General features: G+C 42.2%; 1 protein-coding gene across 3 annotated transcripts in view; it reads right to left on the bottom strand.

The window, feature by feature from the left end:
* The window catches only part of RCL1 (RNA terminal phosphate cyclase like 1), an 89,376-nt gene that overhangs the window by 60,758 nt on the left and 8,344 nt on the right, over positions 1 to 20,274 (bottom strand). The window contains exon 1 of one of the 3 annotated variants that reach the window (XM_043890892.1): positions 298 to 620. The exons of 1 other annotated variant lie outside the window; for it this stretch is intronic. In XM_043890892.1, coding sequence (XP_043746827.1) covers positions 298 to 433 — 136 coding nt within the window. In that variant the 5' untranslated portion in view covers positions 434 to 620. Of the gene's footprint in view, positions 1 to 297; positions 621 to 20,274 lie in introns of those variants that run through there. One more of the 3 variants, XM_043890894.1, reaches the window with a different exon arrangement.

Consider the following 20,274-nt stretch of genomic DNA (forward strand, 5'->3'; position numbering starts at 1 on the left):
ACGAGGGGGCGATGCCTGGGCTATGTTGCAACACGTAATGCTGGAAAACGTGTAGCTGTTTACTACCAGCGGCTGCGAGACGCGGAGCGCCGCGCGCACCAGAGCTCAGTCCTCGGGGCGCGACCCCGCCTCCCCACAACCTCAGGCGCGTTCTTGGGGCGGGGGGCGACGCGCTGCGAGCCCTCCCCCACGCGCCCACGGAACCCGGAGGCTCCCTGCGTGCCGGCCCCCAGGGAAAGAGCGCGGTCTCCCCTCGGGCCCTGCGCCCACCCTGCGAGCTGCGCGCCCCGGAGTTACCTCGGAGGCCGGGGTTGTCGTCTCTGGCCCGAATCTTTCGGATTTTGACAGGGCGCCCGCTCAGAGTGGACAGGACCAGACGCTGGCGCAAGAAGTTGCAGCCTGAGTAGCTGAGGGAGTGCGCCTGGGTCGCCATGTGCACGCCCTCCGCAAAGACGCGGGTAGCAGGGACGAGGCGACTTCGGATGGGTGAGGGGGTTGCGGTACTGGCAGTAGCAGCGACAGCGGGAGGGGCGGCCTGGGTTCCCTCCCGCAGCCCCCGGCGCGTCCACGTGGTTTGGAACAGGAAGAGAGAGAGACGAGACACCGGGTCAGAGGGGAGTGAGGCGGAGCCGGTGACCGCCTCTCCACCTACCCGCCCGGCTGGAGGCGGGCCCCCGCACCGGGCCACGCCGCTATTGGCCGGCGGAGAATCAGGGCGGTGCCCGTGCCGCGCCGCTATAGGCCTTCACTGCGGCTGGGCGGTGCCCAGGCCGCGCTACCATTGGCCTGCGCTGGAGTTGGGCGGCGCCCGGGCCCCGGCAACAGCTCTCGGCTGGAGGAGCTTTGGGGCGGGGGGTGGATTGCCGAGAGGCCGGGGAGCGAACGCTCTGGAGCACACCCTCCCTGCCAGATTCTTCGGGGTCTTTCCCCCGTAGGGGTAAGGGGAGTGGACAGCATGCCCGGTACTTAGGCTCACCACTAACGGCAATCTCTGGGATGTGGATGGTATAATCTCCCCCCGCTTTTTCTTAATAGAAAAGAAAACAGGATTGGCGCGCTTTACCCTGTTGCAGACACAGTGCTGAGCACGCAGCCAGTTTTATCCCCTCGCTCTGCTCTGTGACCCGGCGAGGCAGCGTCATTCCTTCCCTACACTTGAGGAAGACACCAGCAACACTGCTAGACTGGAACCGAAGTCTTCAGATACCAGGCCATTGTTTACTAGACACGAAGCTTTGCCACTTTCACCTCAGTGGCTTCCTCTACTATCACCAAGTCGGGTTCTCCCGCCTCTCATGCCTCAAAATGGGTAACTGTAATACCTTAGACACACACAGCTTTTCCCTCTTTCCCTCTGTCATCTTCTAATCGTGCACACCAAAATCTTTGCAAAGATTGGATTATGTCACTCCTCTGTTCAAAAATCTTCGAAGATAACACAGTTAAGTATAAAATGACTGCAGACTTGGGAGTTCAATTCCATAATACAGTTGGTTTGCAGCTATTCTTGGGAAATATTACCAGATCATGAGTTCCAGAACATATGGGGAAAGAGGGGCTTCTGGAAGGGGTCAGAGTTTGAGTAAGATTAAAGAAGGTGGCTAGTCTTATGTGGGTTAAGAGTTATGAGGAACCGCTGGAAGGTCTGAACTCCTATAGGCTATTAGAGGTGTTAAGTTCAGTCCCTCAGTAGAGTACCACTCTTTGTGACTCCATGGACTACAGCAGGATAGGCTTCCCTGTCCATCACCAAACTCCTGAGCTTGCTCAAACTCATGTCCATTGCATCAGTGATGCCATCCAACCATCTCATCCTCTGTCGTCCCCTTCTCCTGCCCTCAATCTTTCCCAGCATCAGAGTCTTTTCCAGTGAGTCAGTTCTTCGCATTAAGTGGCCAAAGTATTGGAGTTTTAGCTTCAGCATCAGTCCTTCCAATGAATATTCAGAACTGATTTCCTCTAGGATTGACTGGTTTGATCTCCTTGTTGTCCAAGAGATTTTTCAGAGTCTTCTCCAACACCACAGTTCAAAAACATCAATTCTTCAGTGCTCAACTTTTGTTATAGTCCACTCTCACATCCATACATGACTACTGGAAAAACCATAGCTTTGACTAGATGGACCTTTGTCAGCAATGTCTCTGTTTTTTAATATGGTGTTTAGGCTTCTCATAGCTTTTCTTCCAAGGAGCAAGTGTCTTTTAATTTCATGCCTGCAATCACCATCTGCAGTGATTTTGGAGCCCAAGAAAATAAGCTCTCTCACTGTTTCCATTGTTTCCCTATCTATTGCCATGAAGTAATGGGACTGGATGCCATGATCTTAGTTTTCTGAATGTTGAGTTTTAAGCCAGCTTTTTCACTCTCGTCTTTCACTTGCATCAAGAGGATCTTCAGTTCCTCTTCACTTTCTGCCATAAGGGTGGTGTCATCTGCGTATCTGAGGTTATTGATATTTCACCCTGCAACCTTGATTCCAACTTGTGCTTCATCCACCCCAGCACTTCACATGATGTACTCTGCATATAACTTAAATAAGCAGGGTGACAATATACGACCTTGACGTACCACTTTCCCTGTCTGTTGTTCCATGTCCAGTTTTAACTGTTGCTTCTTGACAGCATACAGATTTCTCAGGAGGCAGGTAGGTGGTCTGGTATTCCCATCTCTTGAAGAATTTTCTCTGCTTCCCTGACAGGGCAATTGGTAAAGAATCTGCCTGTAATGCAGGAGACCCTGGTTTGATTCCTGGGTTGGGAAGATCTGCTGGAGAAGGGATAGGCCCCCCACTCCAGTATCCTTGGGCTTCCCTTGTGGCTCATCTGGTAAAGAATCTGCCTGCAATGCGGGAGACCTAGTTTCATTTCCTGTGTTGGGAAGATCCCCTGGAGAAGGGAAAGGCTACCCACTCCAGTATTCTGGCCTGGAGAATTCCATGGACTGTATAGTCCTTGGGGTCACAAAGAGTCGGACTCAACTGAGTGACTTTCACTTTTCACTTGGCAATAAGCAGTTCATGATCTGAGCCACAGTCAGCTCCCAGTCTTGTTTTTGCTGACTGTATACAGCTTATCCATCTTTGGCTACAAGAATATAATCAATCTGATTTCGGTATTGACCATCTGGTGATGTCCATGTGTAGAGTCATCTCTTGTTGGAAGAAGGTGTTTGCTATGACCAGTGCATTCTCTTGGCAAAACTCTGTTAGCCTTTGCCCTGCTTCATTTTGTACTCCAAGGCCAAATTTGCCTGTTATTCCAGGTATCTCTTGACTTCCTACTTTTACATTCCAGTCCCCTATGATGAAAAGGATATCTTTTTTTTTTTGGTGCTAGTTCTAGAAGGTCTTGTAGGTCTTCTTAGAACCATTCAACTTCAGCTTCTTCAGCATTACTGGTTGGGGCATAGACTTGGATTACTGTGATATTGAATGGTTTGCCTTGGAAACGAGCAAAGATCATTCTGTCATTTTTGAGACTGCATTTAAGACTCTTCTGTTGATTATGAGGGCTACTCTATTTCTTCTAAGGGATTTTTGCCCACAGTAGTAGATATAATGGTCATCTGTAGAGTCTATGAAGACTACAAGACCTTCTAGAACTAACACCATAAAAGACATCCTTTTCATCATAGGGGATTAGAATGTAAAAGTAGGAAGCTAAGAGATATCTGGAATAACAGGCAAGTTTACCCTTGGAGTACAAAATGAAGTAGGGCAAAGGCTAACAGAGTTTTGTCAAGAGAACATACTGGTCAGAGGAAACACCCTCTTCGAACAACACAAGAGACTATTTTACATATGGACATCACCAGAGGGTCAACACTGAAATCAGATTGATTATATTCTTTGTAGCTGAAGATGGAGAAACTGTATATAGTCAGCAAAAACAAGATCAAGAGCTGACTGTGGCTCAGATCATGAATTCCTTGTTGCAAAATTCAGACTTAAAGTGAAGAAAGTAGGGAAAACCACTAGCACATTCATGTATGACCTAAACCAATCCCTTATGATTATACAGTGGAGGTGACAAACAGAGTCAAGGGGTTAGAACTGGTAGACAGAGTGCCTGAAGAACTATGGACAGAGGTTCATAACATTGTATAGGAGGCAGTGACCAAACCATCCCAGAGAAAAAGAAATGCAAGATGGCAAAGTGGTTGTCTGACAGCAAAGGCTTTACAAATAGCCAGGAAAAGAAGAGAACTGAAAGGCAACAGAAAAAGGGAAAGATATACCCAACCGAATATAAAGTTCCAGAGCATAGCAAACAGAAAGCCTTTTAAATGAACAATGCAAAGAAACAGAGGAAAACAATAGAACGAGAAAGACTAGAGATCTCTTCAAGAAAATTGGAGATACCAAGGGAATATTTCATGAAATGAGGGCACGATAAAGCACAGAAACCATAAGGACCTTACTGAAGGAGAAGAGATTAAGAAGCGGTAGCAAAAATACACAGAACTGTATAAAAAAGCTCTTAATGACCCAGATAACCATGATGGTGTGGCCACTCACCTAGAGCCAGACATCCTGGAGTGTGAAGTTAAGTGGGTCTTAGGAAGCATTAATGTGAACAAAGCTAGTGGAGGTGATGGAATTCCAGCTGAGCTATTACAAATCCTAAAAGATGATGCTATTAAAATACTACACACAATATGACAGCAAATTTGGAAAACTCAGCAGTGGCCACAGGACTGGAAAAAGTCAGTTTTTATTTCAATCCCAAAGAAGGGCAATGCCAAAGAATGTTCAAACTACCACACAATTTGCACTCATTTCACATGCTAGCAAGGTAATGCTCAAAATCTTCAAGCTAGGCTTCAGCAGTATGTGAACTGAAAACTTCCAGATATACGAGCTGGATTTAGAAAAGCAGAGGAACCAGTGATCAAATTGCCAACATTCATTCAGTCATGGAGAAAGCAAGGGAATTCCAGAAAAACATCTACTCTGCTTTATTGACTATGCTAAAGCCTTTGACTGTGTGGATCACAACAAACTGTGGAAAATTCTTCAAGAGATGGGAATACCAGACCATCTTATCTATCTCCAGAGAAATCTGTATGCAGGTCAAGAAGCAGCAATTAGAACCAGACATGAAACAATGAACTGTTTCAAAATTGAGAAAGGAATAAATCAAGACTGTTAATTATCACCCTGCTTATTTACCTTCTGTGCATATTACTTTATATTTCTGTGCAAAATGCCAGGCTGGATGAATCACAAGCTGGAATCAAGACTACCAGGAGAAATACCAACAACCTAATATATGCAGATGATACCATTGTAATAGCAAAAGCAAAGAGGAAATAAAAAGTTTCTTGAGGAGGGTGAAAGAGGACAGTGAAAAAGCTGACTTAAAACTCAACATTCAAAAAAGAAAATCATGGGATCCAGTCTCATCACTTCATGGCAAATAGAAGGGGGAAAAGTGGAACCAGTGACAGGTTTTATCTTCTTGGGCTTCAAAATTACTGCAGAAAGTGACTGCAGCAATGAAGTTAAAGATGCTTGCTCCTTGGAAGGAAAGCTATGACAAACCTAGAAAACACATTAAAAAGCAGAGACATCATTTTGCTAACAAAGATCCCTATTATAGTCAAAGCTATGGTTTTTCCAGTAGTCATGTATGGATGTGAGAGTTGGATCATAAAGAAAACTGAGCACTGAAGAATTGATGGTTTTGAATTATGGTGCTGGAAAAGACTCTTGTGATTCCCTTGGACTGCAAGGAAATCAAACCAGTCAGTCCTAAAGGAAATCAACCCTGAATATTCATTGGAAGGACTGATGCTGAAACTGAAGATCCAACACTTTGGCCACCTGATGCAAAGAGCCAACTCACTGGAAAAGACCCTGATGCTGGGAAAGATTGAAAGCAGGAGAAGGAAGCAACAGAGGATGAGATGGTTGGATAGCATCACCGACTCACTGGACATGAGTTTGAGCAAACTCCGTGAGAGGGACAGGGAAGTGAGAGACAAGGAAGCCTGGCCTACTGCAATCCATGGGGTCACAAAGAGTCAGAACCAACTTAGCTACTGAACAACAACAACAATGCAGAGTTTAACATGATCAGCCGTGAAGTTCATTGAGGGAAGTGGTAATCCATATACATTAATGTCATTTGTTGAGACTTACTTTTAGGAAGTTGACAGTATTCAAAATTCCAAGACCTCTGAATGCCTCCTTTGACTCCTGATGTGGAGGATCCCAAAGCAAAAACTGAAACCATCACACCAGTAGAGGACGTTTTGTGTATTATCTCACTTTAGTTATTCAACGACATTAAAAAAACAACTAATACTCTTTGTATCAACCCCTGTCAGTGCCCTGTTCATATCCCTTCAGCTATTACTATTTTCAGTGCAAACCTGCTTAATTTCCCTCCAACAGCACCTGTATCTCTTTGTCTGAGGGTTCTTCTCACCTGTGGAACTTAACAGAGCAAAACTGCTGGAAATTAATTCTCCCTCAGCCACCTCCCACTCCCCACCCCCACCCCCCACCCTCCACCTCCACCCAGTCCTCACCCAATGGCTGGTTTGAGGTGATATCCTAGTTCTGAGACATAAGCTCTACAGTGGTTCCCCAGGGTTCCCCAGAGGTTTTAAGCTTCCATTGCCAAATGGGTTACTTGCTTAAGTACCTTTTACTGGCTTCCTTGCAAGCTTCCCAGCTCCCTTCTGATATTTCCTGGGATTAACTTCCAAATAAACTATTTTCACTCAAATTATTGCCTAAGGGTCTTCTTCTCAGCAACTCCAATATAAGTTCTGATTTTTAATATTTGAGAACTGAGGATCAGAGAGAATAAATGCTTAAAGTGATACTTGCTTAAAGTGACACCACTAATAAATGGCAGAACCGGAACAAAAGCTTTGTCTGCCTGTCACTGTCTGTCTGCCTCTCTCATCTCATGTCTTTGGAACTCTGAACTCTAATAAGAAGTCTGGCTACCATGAAGCTGCGATGCCAGAGAGACCACACAGACAGAACACCAGCTGTTCCAGCTGCCAGCATCAACCACCAGACATGGGAGTGAGGGAGCCTTCAGATGATTCCAGTCCCCAGCCAGCCTCTGACAAGTATTTGGAGTCACCCTAGCTGACACCATATGTAGCACAAATGAGCTGTCCTCACTGAGGCCTGCCCAAATTGCCTATTTCTGAGCTCAATAAATGATTGTTACTATTTTAAGCTATGGCTCTGGGGGTAGTTTGTTACACAGTGATGAATAACCAAAACTCCATGTCCCTGAATCCCCTTCTGTGTGTAATTCTCAGTTTTGTGTATGTGTGCTCAGTTGCGTCTGACTCTTTGTGACCCCATGGACTGTAGCCTCCCAGGCTTCTCTGTCCATGGAATTCTCCAGGCAAGAATACTGGAGCGGGTTGCCAAGCAAACTGCAAAGAACACCTTACATGAGATTTAAAAGGCAAAAGTGAAGTCACAGCCACACTTTTTATGTTTCAAAGGTCACTACAAGGTACCAGGCTCCCTTGCAGCTCACATAACTACCTTGTTGGCATGTAGCAGCAGCCAGGCTCACTGGTCCTCTAGCTCCTACCTGATCCTAGCAGCCCCAGCTGTCATGGGCTCCATGATAAAGGACAGCTGTCTTCTGCTGGTCACTAAAGTTAGAGGCTTGGAGTCAATGAGCGACTGATGCAGCTTCCAGCTCATCCCTGTTGATTTTGAGCTCTATCACCAAGTACAAAGACAAGAGTCACATATAGATTATGAAACTAGCCCCCACACTTGATAAGGTCAGATCCCTACAATTAACCTCTTTTGCTTTTTTGCTTGAACCCTGACTGGTACACATGCCATTATTGAAAGACTCCATCTAATCAGTTCAGTTCAGTTGCTCAGGCATGTCCGAGTCTTTGTGACCCCATGAACCACAGCACGCCAGGCCTCCCTGTCCATCACCAACTCCTAGAGTCCTCCCAAACCCATGTCCATTGAGTCGGTGATGCCATCCAACCATCTCATCCTCTGTCATCCCCTTCTCCTGCCCTCAATCTTTCCTAACATCAGGGTCTTCTCAAATGAATCAGCTCTTCGCATCAGGTGGCCAAAGTGTTGGAGTTTCAGCTTCAGCATCAGTCCTTCCAATGAACACTCAGGACTGATCTTTAGGATGGACTGGTTGGATCTCCTTGCAGTCCAAGGGACTCTCAAGAGTCTTCTCCAACACGACACTTCAAAAGCATAAATTCTTCGGTGCTCAGCTTCCTTTATAGTCCAACTCTCACATCCATACACGACCACTGGAAAAATAATAGCCTTGACTAGATGGACCTTTGTTGACAAAATAATGTCTCTGCTTTTTAATATGCTGTCTAGGTTGGTCATAACTTTCCTTCCAAGTAGTAAGTGTCTTTTAATTTCATGGCTGCAATCACCATCTGCAGTGATTTTGGAGCCCAGAAAAATAAAGTCAGCCACTGTAACCTCATCTATTTGCCATGAAGTGATGGGACCGGATGCCGTGATCTTAGTTTTCTGAATGTTGAGCTTTAAGCCAACTTTTTCACTCTCCTCTTTCACTTTCATCAAGAGGCTCTTTAATTCTTCTTCACTTTCTGCCATAAGGGTGGTGTCATCTGCATATCTGAGGTTATTGATATTTCTCCCCACAATCTTGATTCCAGCTTGTGCTTCATCCAGCCCAGCGTTTCTCATGATGTACTCTGCATATAAGTTAAATAAGCAGGATGACAATATACAGCCTTGGCATATTCCTTTTCCTACTTGGAACCAGTCTTGTTCCATGTCAAGTTGTAACTGTTGCCTCCTGACCTGCATACAGGTTTCTCAAGAGGCAGGTCAGGTGGTCTGGTATTACACTTCTTGAAGAATTTTCCACAGTTTATTGTGATCCACACAGTCAAAGGCTTTGGATAGTCAATAAAGCAGAAATAGATGTTTTTCTGGAACTCTGTTGCTTTTTCAATGATCCATCAGATGTTGACAATTTGATCTCTGGTTCCTCTGCCTTTTCTAAAACCAGCTTGAACATGTGAAAGTTCACAGTTCACATATTGCTGAAGCCTGACTGAAGAATTTTGAGCATTACTTTACTAGCATGTGAGATGAGTGCAATTGTGTGGTAGTTTGAGCATTCTTTGGGATTGGAATGAAAACTGACCTTTTCCAGTCCCATGGCCACTGCTGAGTTTTCCAATTTGCTGGCATATTGAGTACAGCACTTTCATAGCATCATCTTTCAGGATTTGAAATACCTCAACTGGAATTCCATCACCTCCACTAGCTTTGTTTGTAGTTATGCTTTCCTAAGGCCCACTTGACTTCACATTCCAAGATGTCTGGCTCTAGGTGAGTGATCACACCATCGTGATTATCTCGGTCGTGAAGATCTTTTTTGTACAGTTCTGTGTATTCTTGCCACCTCTTCTTAATATCTTCTGCTTCTGTTTAGTCCCTACCATTTCTGTCCTTTATTGAGCCCATCTTTGCATGAAATGTTCCCGTAGTATCTCTAATTTTCTTGAAGAGACCTCTAGTCTTTCCCATTCTATTGTTTTCCTCTATTTCTTTGCACTGATCACTTAGGAAGGCTTTCTTATCTCTCCTTGCTATTCTTTGGAACTCTGCATTCAAATGGGTATATCTTTCTTTTTCTCCTTTGCTTTTTGCTTCCCTTCTTTTCACAGCTATTTGTAAGGCCTCCTTAGACAGCCGTTTTGCTTTTTTGCATTTCTTTTTCTTGGGGATGGTCTTAATTCCTATAAAGTCTAGTCAAGACTATGGTTTTTCCAGTGGTCATGTATGGATGTGAGAGTTGGACTATAAAGAAAGCTGAGCGCTGAAGAATTGATGCTTTTGAACTATGGTGTTGGAGAAGACTCTTGAGAGTCCCTTGGACTGCAAGGAGATCCAACCAGTCCATCCTAAAGGAGATCAGTCCTGGGTGTTCATTGGAAGGACTGATGTTGAAGCTGAAACTCCAATACTTTGGCCACCTGATGCGAAGATCTGACTCATTTGAAAAGACCCTGATGCTGGGAAAGATTGAGGGCAGGAGGAGAAGGGGATGACAGAGGATGAGATGGTTGAATGGCATCACCGACTCAATGGACATGAGTTTGGGTAGACTCTAGGAGCTGGTGATGGACACAGAGGCCTGGCATGTTGCAGTTCATGGGGTCGCAACGAGTTGGACATGACTGAGCGACTGAACTGAACTGATATTAAGGCTCTGTATAAAGGCTTTATACACATGATCTCATTTGGTCACAACAACTACCTCAAAAGTTGGGTTATACATACATAGGGGTTTAATGATACAATTCTCTCTGCTTTTATTTTCAGAATTGTCCATTACAATTTTTAAAATCCCTTCATATATTCTTCTTTCACACTGATATATATCACAATGATAAATATCTTCTCTTATAATTACCTCCATGATTACTCCCATTTCAACAGTGATGAAAGTGTACTTAGCTCAGCAATGGATTTAGAGGCCAGGGTAGAAACACATTCTTCCCAGTTTATAGAGAAAATTGCTCAACACCACACTTCCACCAACTCTGCTATCTTATCATCTCCTTTATTCAAATCATAATGGTTCAATGGGCTTTTAGTCAACTCAGCCTGGAACTCTTTCTTACACTGCTCCAATTTTAGGATGCCTTTTTATTTCCAGTGCTCCTTCTCTTGTTGTTGTTCAGTCACTAAATTGTGTCCAACTCTTTGTAACCCCAGGGACTGCTGCATTCCAGGCTTCCCTGCCCTTTACTATCTCCTGGAGTTTGCTCAAACTCATGTCCACTGAATGAGTGATGCCATCCCACCATCTCATCCTTTGTCACCCTCTTCTCCTGCCCTGAATCTTTCCCAGCATCAGGGTTTTTTCCACTGAGTTGGCTCTTCACATCAGGTGGCATCAGACCTTCCAAAGAACATTCAGGTTTGATTTATTTCACCATTGACTGGTTTGATCTCCTTGCTGTCCAAGGGATTCTCAAGAGTCTTCTCCATCACCACAGTTCAAAAGCATCCGTTCTGTGGCACTCAGCCTTCCTTATGGTCTGACTCTCACATCCGTACATGACTACTGGAAAAATAATAGCTTTGACTATGCAAGCCTTTGTCAGCAAAGTGATGTCTCTGGTTTTAAAAATGCTGTCTGAGTTTGTCATAGTTTTTCTTCCGAGGAGCAAGCGTCTTTTAATTTCATGGCTGCAGTCCCAACCACAGTGATTTTGGATCCCAAGAAAATAAAATCTGTCACCGTTTCCACTTTTTCCCCATCTATTTGTCATGAAGTGATGGCACTTAATGATGGGATGCCATGATCTTCACTTTTTGAATGTTGAGTTGCAAGCCAGCTTTTTCACTCTCCTCTCTGCACTCCCACAATGACTAGTCACAAGTACATTTCCACATATATACCCTCTTATTACCTCTTGAAACCTGTTTATGTGGCAGCCTTCCTAACAACACTCTGTGATCCAGTGTGCCTGAGGACTGGATCCTATCAATTAGAGCAGAAGTCATCTCATTGTATGTTCAGTGCTTGGCATCTAGTAGGTGTTTAATCACTGTGACTACAGTTGATGAATTAATCAATTCATTGAAACACGCATGGCTAGTCTATATTAATAAATTATAACTGGATAAAACATTGGTTCTCAAACTTTATCATGCATTAAAATTGCCTGGAGGGCTCATATTCCTGGGTCTCATTCCCAGAGTTTTTTCAGTACCTCTGGGTTAGGGCCTGAGAATTTACATTTCTAACAGTTTCCCAAGTGATATTGATGCTTCTGGCCTAAGGATCACACTTTGAGAAGCTTAACAAAAAAAAAAAAAGAGGGTAATTCCCTGGTGGTTAGGACTCTGAACTTCCACTGCAGGGGACATGGGTTCAGTTCCCTAGTCAGGAACTAAGATCCCATAAGCAGCACAGTGTGGCCAAAAAAAAAAAAGGCATATGTTTACATACACATAATGCGAGTCTCACAGAAGAGGAGAGAGAGACATGGATAGAAAGAGTATGTGAGCCAAAACTTTCCAAATTTGATGAAATACATAAAGCTACACATCCAAGTAAAGTCACTAGTTTAGAAGTTGAAGTTGTAGAAGTAGAACCTCCAAATAAGAACCTAGTCCAGGTTGACAGTCTCTGAAGCACAGAACCCGATGAAGCCATGCCTGAACTTCTGACCCACAACAACTGTGAGATAATTAGTGCAGGCTCAAGCAACTAAGTTTGTGGTAATTTGTTACATAGCAATGGAAAATTACTACACTGGTTTTCAAACCCAGATTTGTTTGACTTCTAAAGCCTGTGCTCTCTCCTACACCTGATTAAATGTCTTATCAAAGGTGTTAAAGGTGTTGGAGGTGATAGACTTTCTGAGTTTCAAGAAATACAAGTCAAATGGTCTGTCCTTCTATGACAAATGCCTCTCTCCTAAGGGAACATCTAAGAAGGTTGGAACTACTGAGCTATATAAGCCCAAGTCCCATTTATATTTGGATGATAACTAGTTGTTGTTGTTCAGTTGCTAAGTTGTGTCTGACAGTTTAACCCCATGGACTGCAGCTCACCAAGCTCATCTGTCCTTCACTATCTCCTGGGGTTTGCTCAAACTCATGTCCAGTGAATCAGTGATGCAATCTAATCATGTCATCCTCTGCCATCCCCTTCTTGTTTTGCCTTCAATCTTTCCCAACATCAGGGTCTTTTCCAGTGAGTTGGCTTTTCATCTCAGGTGGCCAAGGTACTGGAGATTCAGCTTCAGCATCAGTCCTTCCAAAGAGTATTCAGGTTGATTTCTTTTAGCGCTGACTGATTTGATCTCCTTGCTGTTCAAGGGACTCTCAAGAGTCTTCTCCAGCACTGCAGTTCAAAACCATCCATTCTTCAGTGCTCAGGCTTCTTTATGGTCCAGCTCTCACATCTACATATAACTACTAGAAAAACTATAGCTTTGACTCTATAGACCTTTGTCAGCAAAGTGATGTCTCTGCTTTTTAATACACTGTCTAGGTTTATCATAGCTTTTCTTCCAAGGAGCAAGCATCTTTTAGTTTCATGGCTGTAGTCCCCATCTGCAATGATTTCAAAGCTCCGAAAGATAAACCTGTCACTGCTTCCACTTGTTCCTGTTCTATTTGCCATGAAGTGATGGGACTGGATGACATGATCTTAGCTTTTTTTAATGTGGAGTTTCAAACCAGCTTTTTCACTCTCCTCTTCCACTCTCATCAAGAGGCTCTTCAGTTTCTTCTCAATTTCTGCCATTAGAGTGGTATCATCTGCATATCTGAGGTTGCTGATATTTCTCCCAGCAATCTTGATTCCAGTTTGTGATTCATCCAGCCCCACATTTTGCATAATGTACTCTGCATAGAAGTTAAATAAGCAGGGAGACAATATACAGTCTTGTTGTTCTCCTTTCCCAATTTTGAACCAGTCTGTTGCTCCATGTCCCGTTCTAACTGTTGTTTCTTGACCTGCATTCAGGTTTATTAGGAGACAGGTAAGGTGGTCTGGTACTCCTATCTCTAAGAATTTTCCACAGTTTGTTGTAATCTGCACAGTCAAAGGCTTTAGTGTAGTCCATGAAGCAGAAGTAGATGTTTTTCTGGAATTCCCTTGTTTACTAAACCCAGCTTGTACATCTGGAAGTGCTCGGTTCACATACTACTGAAGCCTAGCTTGAAGAATTTTGAGCATTACTTTGCTAGCATGTGAAATGAGTGCAATTCTACAGTAGTTTGAACATTCTTTGGCATTGCTTTTCTTTGGAATTGCAATGGAAACTGACCTTTTCCCGTCCTGTGGCCACTGCTGAGTTTTCCAAATTTGTTAACATATTGAGTGCAGCACTTTAACAGCATTATCTTTTAGAATTTGAAATAAATCAGCTGGAATTCCATAACCTCCACTAGCTTTGTTTGTAGTAATGCTTCCTAAGGCCCACTTGTCTTCACACTCCAGGATAACTGGCTCTAGGTGAGTAACTACACCATCATGGTTATTTGAGTCACTGTGTATTGATAACTAGGGACACCCATCACTAATGCTTTTAAAGATGTCTTAGGATTCTCAGAGCCCCCTGATTACAATATTTAACTTCTGTTTTTCTATAATTGTTAGCAGGAAAAACATTGATAAAATTTGAGGGGACTTCCATGGTGGTCCAGTCATTAAGACTCCATACTCCCAATGCAGGGGGACTGAGTTCCCAGTGCAGGGAACTAGAGCCCACATTACATAACTAAGAGTTTGGAACTAAAGATTCCCCATGCCATACAAAGATAGAAGATCCTGTGGGCTGCAGCTAAGACCCAGTGCAGTCAAATGAATAAATAAAAATAAATATTAAAATGTGAAAAAGTTTCTGTGTTTGTTTCATAGCCTTTGGGAGAGGAGCTGGGTGGGGGACCTCTCTTTCACAGATAATCATAAATTCTCTTCACTGACTGTGAAAATGAAAGAAAAGCGGATAATTAGCAGGTGATAAACAGTCAGAGTATAATTTTTAAGGCACCTGTTGCAAACCTTTTGTTTGTTTTCGGTCATGCCACACAGCATGAGATCTTAGTTCCTTGACTGGGGATGGAACCTGTGCCCCCTGCAGTAGAAGCGAGGAGTCTTAACCACTGGACCACCAGGTAACTCCCACCAGTTGCCAATCTTAAAGCAACAAGCATTATATCACAATTATGAAACATTAGGATTTACAACTATGAAACCTGCAGTGTGAAGTGATGCCTAATACATAAATGTGGCTTTGTTACATAAATCATACATTCTTGATTTTCTAGAACTGTCTTAAGTTCCTATATTTTATTCACTGCCTCCATCAAATCCCAATCATATGGCCCAATATTTTATGCAGAACTAGTCTTTCATTGTATTAAAAATGCTTAACCATAAAAAGGAATTTATTGATTCATCAGAAGTTAACTGGGGGCTTCCCAGGTGGTCCATTGGTTATTAATCTGCCTGCCAACACAGGGGACATAGGTTCAATCTCTTGTCCAGGAAAATCCCACATTCTGTGGGGCAACTAAGCCCATGTGACGCAACTACTGAGTCCACATCCCACAACTACTAAAGCCAGTGAGCCTAGAGCCTGTGCTTTGCAACAAGAGAAGCCACAGCAACGAGAAGCCCTTGCACCACAACTAGAGAAAGCCTACATGCAGGAACGAAGACCCAGTGCAGCCATAAATAAATAAGAACCAAAAGTTAAAAAAAAAAAAAAGGTAAAAACTTAAAAGGTATTCAAATGCCCATTAACTGCTAAATGAATAAACAAAATAGAGTATATTCATACTGGAATATTACCCAGCCAAAAAAGGAAAGAAGCACTGATACATGCTACATCATGCATGAACTTTGTATGTCAAGTGAAAGAAGCTATCCACACACACACAGTCTTTGTAAAATTCCATTTAAACGCAGTGTCCAAAACAGGCAAATCTACAGAAACAGAAAGTACATCAGAGGGAGGCAAAAATGGTCATTAGAAAATCCAAACTCATGTTCTACCAGCAGAGCAAACTCGGCATGAACAAGCCACTTTTTTCCCAATAGCATCAGCAAATGTAGAGTAGAGCTCTTATTGGCCCTGCTTGGATCACATACCCATTTGTGACACAATCACTGTTGTCTGCAGGAATATGGTGCTCTGATTGGCCAAATCTAAGTCACATGCTCACACCCTTCATAGAGAAAGTAGCATCAGTGTCTCTTAAACTACAAGAATGGAGCAACAGAGAGCAGTGACTCCCCTAAAGAAAATTAAAGTTCTGTTATCATAAGAGGTAACAGATGCTAGATAGGCAAAACAATATGTGACAACTTTACCAAACCCACACAAGAGTCTCATCACCCAGAATCTCTTCATGACTTTGTGAAGTTAAAACTTCATAATATGTAGATATTTTCCCAACTCAATTCAATTCCATAAACATTTATCTAACACCTACTAGAGTGCCAGGGTTGGCCATGCTAACAAATGTACAAGGACATAAGATAAAGGACTAAGAATGTAGAGATGAACAAGATACAGACCCTGTTTCCAATATATTCACAGCCTAATCTAGTGGTTCTTGACTTCACTGTACCAAAAATTCCTTGGAGCTCTTATTAAATATGCACACTCCTGGGACACAATCTAAGATTTTCTAATTTGTTAGGTGTGGGATCAGCTCTAGAAATGCATCTTTAAAATTTCCCAGGTGTTCATGCTGCAAGGGGTCCAAGAACTACGCTTTCAGATTCTCTGACATGATGGAGATGAAAGACATGCAAAAAATAAGTTACAAGGGATATGAGAGTAGCTATAAGCCAGTATGAAGTTCTGGAGGGCACAGAGGAAGTAGTACCCTTATTTAGCTTATAGCACACATTTTGCACAAGACAAGGTTTTCAATAAAGGAAACTATAGGATTATATCCAGCTACTATGAATGTTTCTCATTATGATAAGCCTGGGGATATTTGGAAGATGAGAAGCTAAGAGTTGGCCTTTGTTCATTGCTGGTAACAGTCCTATATATTTGGTCTCCTCTCACCCCACTGAGCATTTTTATTGATATTACAAATGAATTTATCCTTCAGAATTTATCCTACCCTTCAGTACTTTCTTAACTGGGAATTTTCATCCTTACGTGTTCCTTTCAAATTGTTTCAACATATCATTTTCACTTTTTAAAATAACTTACTATTGTATAGTACTAGAATTTAGATTGACTCTTCTGATAATAAGTAAGAAGGCACCTTAACCTCATGAGTAAAATGTAGGTACAGTCCCTCAATTTACTGAAAACCAGCTCTGCAGTCTATTTTATATTAGAAGGGGTTTTCTGAGACTAAAGTTTTATCACTTTTGGATGTTACAGACCTATAAAATTAAAAGGAAAAAGAAGGAGATCAATTGTGGTGGCTTAAAAATGTCAAAAATTCTTTGATATGCCCTTCAACAGGTAGATTCTAATTAACCTTCCTTTGAGTGTGGTTCGACTCACTGACTCACTTCTAACAAATAAAATATGGCAGAAGTGACAGTGTGACTTCTAAGACTAGGTCATAAAAAACACTGCAGCCTTCTACCTGTTCTTTCTCTTGGATTTCTCTCTGTGAGGGAAGCTGGTTGCCTTGACATTAGGTCACTCCAGCAACCCTACAGAGAGGCCACACGACGAGGAACTGAGGCCTCCAGTCAATAGCCATGTGAGTGAACTGGCTTGAAAGAGGGACACCCAGGATCAGTCAGGCCCTCAGGTGACTGCAGCCTCAGCCAATATCTTGATTACTGCCTTAGGACAGATATTGACTCAGAACCATGAAGCTATACTACCCTTAGATTCCTAACACTCAGAAACCATATGAGATAACATAGTTTGAAGGTACAAAGTTCTGGAATAATTTGTTATGCAGTAATAGATAGTTAATACACTGACAAAGAAAGATGCTACCTTTTAATTTTAAAGTAAAGGACATTTTAAAAAAACTACCATCTGTGATCACCATCATTTTACAAAATATATGATTAAAGTCTTTTTATGTGTATCATTTTAACATACTAGAGAGTGAACCCTCACGTACTTATGTACCTAATTCAACAATTACTAATTCACATACAATCTTACTTCATCTAGACCTCCATCCATCTACCCATGTTCATCTTAAATTATTTTGAAGGAAATCCCAGACAACATAACATTTCATCTGTAAATATTTGTAAAAGATTCATATCCAGTGTTGTCGCTTGGAGAATTCCATGGACAGAGGAGCCTGGCAGGCTAAAGTACATAGGGCTGCAAAGATTCAGACACACCACAGTTTGAAGGCATCAATTCTTTGGCACTCAGCCTTCTTTATGGTCCAACTCTCACATCCGGCTATGCAAGCCTTTGTCAGCAAAGTGATGTCTCTGCTTTTTAATACATTGTCTAGGTTTGTCATAGCTTTCCTTCCAAGGAGTAAGCATCTTTTAATTTCATGGCTGCAGTCACTGTCCACAGCGATCTGGGATCCCAAGAATACAAAATCTGTCACTGTTTACACTTTTTCCCCATCTATTTGCCATGAAATGTTGGGACTGGATGTTATGATCTTGCTTTTGTGAATGTTGAGTTTTAAGACAGCTTTTTTATTCTCCTCTTTCACCCTCCTTAAGAGGCTCTTTAGTTCTTTGCTTTCAGCCATTAGAGTGGTATCATCTGCATATCTGAGGTTGGTGATATTTCTCCTGGCAATCTTGATTCCAGCTTGTGATTCATCCAGCCCAGCATTTCGCATTGTGTACTCTGCATATAATTTAAATAAGTAGGGTGACAATATACAGCCTTAACATATTCCTTTCTTAATTTTGAGCCAGTTAGTTGTTCCGTATAAAGTTCTGTTGCTTCTTGAGCTGTATAAAGGTTTCTCAGGAGGCAGGTAAGGTGGTCTGGGATTTCCACTCCTTTAGAAGTTTTCCTGTTTGTTGTGATCCACACAGTCAAAGGTTTTAGCATAGTTGATGAAACAGAAGTAGATGTTTTTCTAGAATTCCCTGGATTTCTCTTTAATCCAACAGATGTTGCCAATTTGATTTCTTGTTCCTCTGCCTTTTCTATATCCAGCTTGTACATATGGAAGTTCTTGGTACACATACAGTTGAAGCCTAGTCTGAGGATTTTGATCATTATTAGATTAGATCTGGTAGACAGAGTGCCTGAGGAACTATGGACAGAGGTTCATAACATTGTACAGGAGGTGGTGACCAAAACCATCCCAAAGGAAAAAAAAAAAATGCAAGAAGGCAAAGTGGTTTTCTGAGGAGGCTTTATAAATAGCTGAGAAAAAAGAGAAGCAAAAAGCAAAGGAAAACGGGAAATATACACCCAACTGAATGCAGAGTTCCAGAGAATAGTAAGGAGAGATAAGAAAGTCTTATTAAGTGAACAATGCAAAGAAATAGAGGGAAAAAATAGAATGAAAAAGACTAGAGATATCTTCAAGAATACTGGAGATACCTAGGGAACATTCCATGCAAAGATGGGCACAATAAAGGACAGAACGGCAAGGATCTAACAGAAGCAGAAGAGATTAAGAAGAGGTGGCAAAAATACACAGAAGAACTACACAAAAAAGGTCTTAATGACCCAGATAACTACAATGGTGTGGTCACTCACTTAGAACCAGACATCCTGGAGTGTGAAGACAAGTGGGCCTTAGGAAGAATTACTATGAACAAAATTAGTGGAAGTGATGGAATTCCAGCTGGTTTATTTCAAATCCTAAAAGATGATGCTATTAAAGTGTTGCACTCAATATGTCAATAAATTTGGAAAACTCTGCAGTGGCCACAGGACTGGAAAAGGTCAATTTCCATTGCAATTCCAAAGAAAAGCAATGCCAAAGAATGTTCAAACTACCGTAGAATTGCACTCATTTCACATGCTAGCAAAGTAATGCTCAAAATCCTTCAAGTGAGGCTTCAACAGTACATGAACAGAGAACTTCCAGATGTTCAAGCTGGATTTAGAAAAGGCAGAGGAAATAGAGATCAAGTTGCCAACATTCACTGTATCATGGAAAAAGCAAGAGAGTTCCAGAAATTCCAGTTTTTAACTGCAAGATACTAGGAGCACTACCTTTCCCAACTGGGACAACCAAAAAACAATCTCCAGATATTGCCAAATATCTCCTAGGAACAAAAATATTGAGAGTAACAGATATTAGAGGACTCAGGAGATTCAGGATCAAATCTGGGGTAATGGGGCACTGGGGAGCAGAAGGCATCCTCTATAGGTAGGATGTGCACCTCTGTCATGAGGCGTAGAATGTCTAGATGACTCTTCTTTTTCATGTTGGCAGCCAGGGATGACCATTGCCTACCTCCATTAATTCATCAGGAGGGGTTGCACAATGGTACTTTTCAAACTCAATTATTTATTTTTCATTTATTAAGTCGAATATCTCCATGAAGAGAAACTTCTTCTCATCTAGTATCTGGCTAGCTGAGGTGCAGTTCACAGAGGAAACATAAGATCTGCATTTGTTCCTTTTCATTTATCTACCAATTTTCAAAATAATGAGTTCTACAAAGGTGTCCTTTGGGGATTTGGGAGTATGTGAGCCTTTATGAGCTCATTAATTTAAATATATTTGATGTGATTCAAATCACTTCAGTTAGTATTCTTAATAATAACCAAATTATCCCCTCTCTCTAAGAAGTGACTCTCTTTTTTTCTTTTAAATATTTATTTATTTTATTTAACTGCACT

This window comes from Cervus elaphus, chromosome 29, assembly GCF_910594005.1.
Source record: "Cervus elaphus chromosome 29, mCerEla1.1, whole genome shotgun sequence".
In the NCBI taxonomy this organism is placed as follows: domain Eukaryota; kingdom Metazoa; phylum Chordata; class Mammalia; order Artiodactyla; family Cervidae; genus Cervus; species Cervus elaphus.